The sequence below is a fragment of the Hevea brasiliensis genome, unplaced genomic scaffold (assembly GCF_030052815.1).
Source record: "Hevea brasiliensis isolate MT/VB/25A 57/8 unplaced genomic scaffold, ASM3005281v1 Scaf236, whole genome shotgun sequence".
Classification (NCBI taxonomy): Eukaryota; Viridiplantae; Streptophyta; class Magnoliopsida; order Malpighiales; family Euphorbiaceae; genus Hevea; species Hevea brasiliensis.
Genome location: NW_026614736.1, coordinates 91,310 through 98,892, shown reverse-complemented (window position 1 = coordinate 98,892; position 7,583 = coordinate 91,310). Strand labels below are relative to the sequence as shown.

The following is a 7,583-nucleotide window of genomic DNA, read 5'->3' as shown; positions in this document are numbered from 1 at the left end:
GAGAATGGTGTTTAACATCGATTAGGAAAAAAAGAACTGCCTTTATAGATGATTTGAACCCTTGATAAGGTATTTAGAGAATAAAGATTGAACAAGAAACAAATGGATTTGCATTAAGAATTAGAGAGAAATTACAGAATGAATCTTTACACAGCTCATATGACCTATATATCTAGTAGATGACTGATCTACGTGTACAATTATCTAACAAACTCAACTACCAAACTCATAGCAGCTATACAAAATTCTCATTGGCGTTATAATTGTTCCAACATATAGAATCTTCACAACTGTTACTTGCTAACCTAGCTTCTCATTCTCTCAATGCTGTGTTTCATTTTTTCATATTATATAATCTCTTTAATAAGATAGATAATATTTAGTTATTGTCAGTCAACTATATAATTATGTGAATATTTTTAATTGACATAATCATAAGACTATATTTTTATTTATAGTGCATAATTTAAGTATTATTATTTTTGACAATCCCACCAATATAGAAATTGTTATTTTTGATTGAAATTCATTCTTTTGTTGGATGAGTCCTACACTGGTTAAATCAACTGAAAGAATCTCGTGGCCAACCAAACAAAACTTGTGACCCAACCATAATATGTTTAGGCCAATGAACTATCCAAAAATTCTAGTTATATATATATATATATATATATAACTTACTCTAAAAATCTCAATATGCTCCATCCAAACAAACTATAAGGGGTGAACCGGTTTGAAATCCATTTCATTGGCAGACTTAGACAATAAGGCTTTGGCATTGAGTGATTGGGTTTACCCTTGAGTATGCATGGCAATACATTTGTGTAATGTTTTCACTTATTTTATAATAAGAATTCCCTCATAAATTTTAATATATTTTAAAAATAAGTAATAATTTATCCAAAATAAAATCATACCATAGCTTTCTCACCTACATATCCAGGCATTTTCGTAAGAGGGTGACCCAATTAATTAGTGTTGAAATTATTGTCCGACTTAGACATCAACGCTTTGGCATTGAGTGATTGGGTTTTTCATCGAGTATATGGTACAACAAATTTTTGTAATATTCTTGCTTATTTTAATATATTTTAGAAAATAAATAATAATTTATTTAAAAATAAAATAATATTACAGCTTTCTCACCTACATATGTCAAGCATCTTCATAAGAGTGTGGCCCAATTAATTAGGGTCTGAAATTCGTCCATTGGCGGACTTACACATCAATCCTTTGGCATTGATTAATAGGGTTTTTCCTCGTAGTATCATTTTACTATAGAAGATATGAGATGATAACATAATTATTCACTTATAAAATTTAAGAGTCCATTATTTTAATAAATTTTTAACTATTTATTTTAAATTAAATAATTAAAATTAGCACAAAACAAGAATGTAGCTATCTCAAAACAAGAAAGTTCATAAGCATTGCTAATACTGAGTGGGTATGGGTTGAGGAAGTTCCTTATCCTGTTTTATATTTTGTTCTTCATGATGTCCTTCATGCTTTTAATGAATAGAAATAGAATCCTCATTTCACTAAATAATAATAATAATAATAATAATAATAATAATAATAATAATAATAATAATAATAATAATAATAATAATAATAATAAATCATCTTTAACTTATAGAAATATTTTAAAAATTAAGATTAAAATTTTTAAAAATTTCAAAAATTGGGGCTAATAAATTTAAATCTCTAATTTTTTTAATATTAAAGCTAAACTGTAAATAAGATTATTTTGTAATCTCAATTTCATAGTCTTAGTTTATATATATATACACACATAAATGACTATTAATTATTTCCCTCTAAATATTTTTATAAGAATATAATAATATAATATCTCATATTTTTAACAGCCACTTTCATAATTGTATATTTGATAAATGATAAAAAAATACATTTTATTTAATTTTAAATTTTATAATAAATTAATTAATAAATTATTTTTATTATTTTTTATGTTATTTTAATTTAATTTTTTAAATATGACATACGATAATTTTTTATAAAAGTCAAGTGACTTAATTTTATAATTCATTAATTCTTTCAAATCAAGTGCAAAATGGCTTATTTTGTAAAACATTTTTTAAAGTTTATATTTGGCATTATTATTTGTATTATTAAAATAAAATATTATTTTAAAATTATTAATCAAATACTTTAATTTTTTTTTACTTTAATTTAAATTTAACATATTTTAACTTAAAAAAAGCAATTATTTCAAAATTTTTTTCAACAATATTTAAATGCATACTCTTATTCTTCGGATCCCAGCATTCAGAATGTGTATAAGAGCAACCAATTTTCCCCCGTTTCCTGCATCTACTCTCCTAAGTACAACTAAACTCCGATATCGTTTCTCATAAATTTTATACATTTCAGCTGCTCTTCTGTGTGTTAGATTATCCTAAGCATGGACCAGAGGTTGAAGGATGCAGCTCAAGCAGGAGATATTCATGGCTTGTATCGTCTAATCCAGGAAGATGCAATTGTTTTGGAGGCGGTCCAACAAGTAGGAGATATTCGTCAGAGGTTGAGGGAGGCCGCTCAAGCAGGAGATACTGACGGCTTTTATCATCTAATCCGAGAAAATGCGAAAGTTATGGAGGCGGCTCAAGTACGAGATATTGGTCAGAGGTTGAAGCAGGCCGCTCAAGCTGGGGATATTGATGCCTTGTATGCTCTAATCCGTGAAGATGCTCGTGTTTTGGAACGTATCGATGAGATGCCTCTTGTCGACACTCCATTACACGTAGCTGCATCTGCAGGGCATATTGATTTTGCTATGGAGATAGTGAACTTGAAGGCATCGTTTGTCAGGAAGCTAAACCCAGACGGGTTTAGCCCCATGCACCTTGCTTTGCAAAATGACCACATGCTAATGGTGACGTGGCTCATAGATGTTGATGGAAACCTAGTCCGTGTCAAAGGAAAAGGCGGTTTCACTCCTTTGCATTATGCAGCTGAACAAGGAAAATTGTCGATTTTGTTAGAATGCTTTTACGGTTGCCCCGAATCTATCAAAGATGTTACCTTTCAAGGCGATACTGCTCTACACATTGCAGTAAAGAACCATCAAAAGGAAGCTTTTGAATTGTTGATGGAATGGCTTAGGTGGTCTTCATTCGAAGATGCTGGTTTTTGGGAAATGGAGCTCATCAACTGGAAAAACAAGGAAGGTAAAACGGTGCTGCATGTTGCTGCTTCAGAGACTGGATGGAATGATCAATACCAGGTGTGCCTTCAGTACTCATACGGTCCCATGTTTGTGTATTGGTCCATAGTGTGTGTGTCTATATATATATATATGAAGTGTGTGTGTCTATATATATATATATGAAGTGTGTGTGTCTATATATATGTATATATACATAATCTGTTTCGTATATATTCTTTTTTTTTTTCTTTTTTTTACATTGGAAGATGAATATGTTGTCCAGATCTAAACTTTTGACTTCGTTCATTATACATTAGGCAAATATTTCCCCACATTAAGCTATTAGCCCGATGACTTGGAGTGCGAATAGCATAACATAGAGTGCAAATATCCAACCCATTAATTGATGATGTTATTGCATATCTTTGACCAATTATAGCAATGTCTATGTAGGTGCTAAAATTGTTGCTGCGATGTCATGCTAAAACTGGTGTAAAAGATCTTGCTGGTTTGACGGCTATGGAAATCCTCAGAGACCAAGTTCGATTAACGGAAAGACAAATTTGGAATATGCAAGCAGCCGGCGCAGGATTTTCGTTTCCATTAAGATTATTGTATAAAAGAGTGATATCGCCATTAATATTATTATATAAAAGTGTGATATCTCCTAGGCATTCAGTTCGTCAGGAAGCTCAGACATGGAAATCGAAGTCAAGGCCTTTGCTGTTAAAATTATGGCAAAGGAGGAATTGGAAATCGAGTGAGAAGCGCAATACAGAGCTGGTAGTTGATACACTGATTGTAACAGCCATCTTTCAGACATCACTGAGTCCACCTGGTGGTCTTTGGCAAGGTACTGCTACTGCTGATATTAATGCGCCTATTCGCATCAGTAACTCTTCCACTACTTCTGGAGCAACTTACCCACACTTCACGGGTACATCAGTGTTGTCTCCGACCGACTTTCTTATATTTTTCTATGGAAACATGGGCTTGTTTCTCCTAACAGCTTTGCGAATGACCGTACATCTTTTCCATGACATCAGTGGACCATCATTTAGTTTTTTATCTGTTAATTGGTTGATTTTTTCTTACATTTTTTCATTGACAGTCATAATACCGAATAAGGAAATTGTGAGCTATAGAATCGCAAGGATTGTTTTTTATTGCACTGCTGTATTTATGCTTGCATTATTGGCAAAATCTTTTGTTAAGTACATATCATCAGTACCTAGAGAGCCTAGAGTAAAATTAAGAAGACGTCGCGTGACAATTCGTGACAGGAAAGAATGGTGGTAATAGATATATAGAGGTGATTGATGTTCTTCTTTCAATGGTAACAGCTTTGTATGTGAATGTGGGCATGGAGAAATTATTGCACGCAATTGTTACTCTTATGTATGTATTGCCACTTATATTGGAGAATTATATTTTGAATACAAGTTAAAATATGTAAACAGGGCAGATCTATTATTTCATTTTTAGTTTATGTATTCTTTTTTTTTAATTTAAGTGGCTTTCTCTTTTAGTTTTACTACTCTTTTGAAACAAGTGTATTGAATGACTCGGGATTCATAATTTAATTAAAATAAAAATTAAATATCTCTTTCCATCCGCATCAAAACTTCCACAGTTACGAAATTTTCTCTCTTCATTTTTATATGTTGTTGCAGTTCTAATGGGTGAAATCACCCTGACACAGTTGAACTGGAGCTTGAAAGTTCTCCTCAACTTTGCTCAGATTATGAGTGCGAATTCAGCTCTTCTTCCACTATATTCGCCAAGTTTTCAACTTGAATTAAGTATCCAAAGGGATAAAAGCAAAATATGTTAAGAGCCAAACGAAAAAGAAGTCAATTTTTTTGGTAATTTTCTTTTTTTTTACCAACATTTATTTATTTTTCTTCTAAATTTATTTTAATTAATATAATTATATTTAAATTTAAAATTAACTTAGTTTTGATTGGTTGCATGTAGTTTAGAAGGGCTTATTAAAGCCACGTCGGCACTAATTTAACAGGCACTGACAATGGACCATTAGTGCTAATGGAAGATACCACATGATACCAATTTGACAAAAATGAAACTATGATCTTTTGTGTGTCAAAGTGTGAAATCACAAATACCTTTTTTTGTACTTTTCAAAAAAAAAAAAACCAATAGTGTAGAGATGAATTGTAATTTAAGAAATATAATTGTCATTAAGCCATTAAAAGAATTAATTTTCTATCATTATTTTATATAAATAAATTCTAGATAAAAAGTGATATAATTTTATTAACATTTATTTTATGCAAATAATTATAAGGATAGAGATGAAGTTCTATTATTTGTAAAAAAAAATGTTCTATTAGGATTCATTTAAAAAAAAAATAAATTGAAATACATAAATTTATAATTAAAAAATATAGGTCTTATATATATATATATATATATATATGTGTGTGTGTGTGTGTGTGTGTGTGTGCGCGCGCGCGTATTTTAAAATTTACTATGATTCTAAATTTTAAAAAAAATGTCAAGAAAGTAAAACAAAAAAATTAACAAAATATGAGTCCTTTTAGGAATAAAAAATTTTAAAAAATTATATATTTGAAAAATGTACGTATAAAAATATAATTTTATAACAATTTAAAGTAAATTTATTACCACTTAATATATCTTCAACATTAATGTCAAAGATTAAGAAATGATTAACACTTGAGTGAGTTTTAATGTTGAAATCCTACTTAGGTGTAATAAAATTCCTTTAATTTATATATATAATCACAAAAATAATTAATTATACAAGCATAAAATGTAAAATAAATAATTTCAAATATTAAAAATAATTGTAAATAATTAAAAGATAAATTAAAATAATATTTTACGTAACATATTACTTATAAATTTCTCAATTTTTATGATATAGTTCTTAAAAAAAACATTGGTAAAGAAAATGAAAAAAAAAATTATATAAATGTGCTTTCTATAGTATATTTATAGTGCATTAGTTCCATTTTTCTATGTCGGAATATCTGTCCTTGACGGAATATTCTGGTGAAAAGTAAAACTTCTCTAATAAAGCAGTAATAGTAAGATATGAGAATATGTTCATATATGTGGGTTTGAGATGTTCAAAATATCTTTAAAAATAAAAAATATTTTAAAGGTTTTATTTTCTAAAAATTTTTAAGTAAGTGTTTTTGACAAAAGGAGTTTCGATAGCCGAAGTACGATCTTTTGATAACTAAAGCCCTTTTTCTGCTCAACAGCTCTTTTGGATAAAATAGACTTTGACAATCAAAAGCTGGGCTTTCGATAACCGAAAAGTCCCTCAACAGAGAGGGCATAAAAAGGGATCCAAAGCTTACTTTGCTACCAAAAATACTTAGAGTTTTCTTCTCTCTCTCTCTCTCTCAACTTTGGGCATACAAGGAGCTCTTGGAAGAGATTTCCTTGAGTTAGAGGAGATTCAAGCTTTGAAGTTTTGGTTCTCTCACCTCAAAGCTCCAAGAAAAGAGGTAAATTTCTTTCCTTCTTAATCTAATGGGTAGATTTAAGAAAGTTGATGAGGAATGAGGTTTCTATAACTTCAATTTCATAAAAAGTTATTTTAAGTTTAGTTTTAGGGGAAATTTATGTATGTTAGGGTTAGAGTTTTCTGATTTATGTGGAAATTTCATGTTTTGTTGTTAGAATAGTCATATTTAAGTGTTATGGGCCTTAAATGGCTATTTTCCCATGGTGAATTTGAAGAAATCTATGTATATACTATGTTGGGTTTGGGTAAAACCTAAGATATGAGTTTTAATTAATGTTATGTAGGCTTTAAGCATGATTCCAGGTTGTTTTAGCACAAAAAAATGTGTATATGTGATGGGATTGTGTTTTAGAAATTTTAAATGAGTTTTGAGGGTATTGGGAGAAGGAATTTGCATGTTTTGAACTTGGGAATTTTAAAAATTCCTAGGTTCAACTATCAAAAGCCAAAGGTTTGGCAGCTAAAGCATGCAATTTCTAAAAAAATCTAGAAAATTTCTAAGTTTGGCAGCCGAAGTCCAAGACTTCGATAGTCGAAGTCAACACTGGACAAAAGTGTTGTCCAAAGCCTAAGACTTCGGTGGCCAAAGTTCAGGACTTCAGCAACCAAAGTGTGTTCTTCTAACTTTTTCTCTCTTCTTTTCTAAGGTTTTAAAACATGGTTTCATGGTTGCTAATAGAGTTTTAGAACAATTTATAACACTCTAGTATCCGATTTTATAGGATCAAACTTAAAAAACTTGGAAGGTTAAGGACTCGAGGATAGTTTTCATTTGAGTAAGGTAGTTGATAGGCTTCAAGAGGTGAGAAACTCTAACATTAATAAAATCAAAACTATTTACATGTAATTAATTATCATCCTCATGCATCATGTCATATTTATTTAGGT

The 7,583-nt window shown here is 29.9% G+C and overlaps 1 protein-coding gene across 1 annotated transcript; it reads left to right on the top strand.

The window, feature by feature from the left end:
* The first annotated feature begins 2,428 nt into the window (after window positions 1-2,428).
* On the top strand, window positions 2,429-4,471 carry LOC131176777 (ankyrin repeat-containing protein BDA1-like). The gene is made up of 2 exons (XM_058141811.1): window positions 2,429-3,250; window positions 3,626-4,471. The coding sequence occupies exons 1-2, from the start codon at window positions 2,429-2,431 to the stop codon at window positions 4,469-4,471; spliced, it is 1,668 nt and encodes a 555-aa protein (XP_057997794.1).
* Window positions 4,472-7,583: the final 3,112 nt, after the last annotated feature.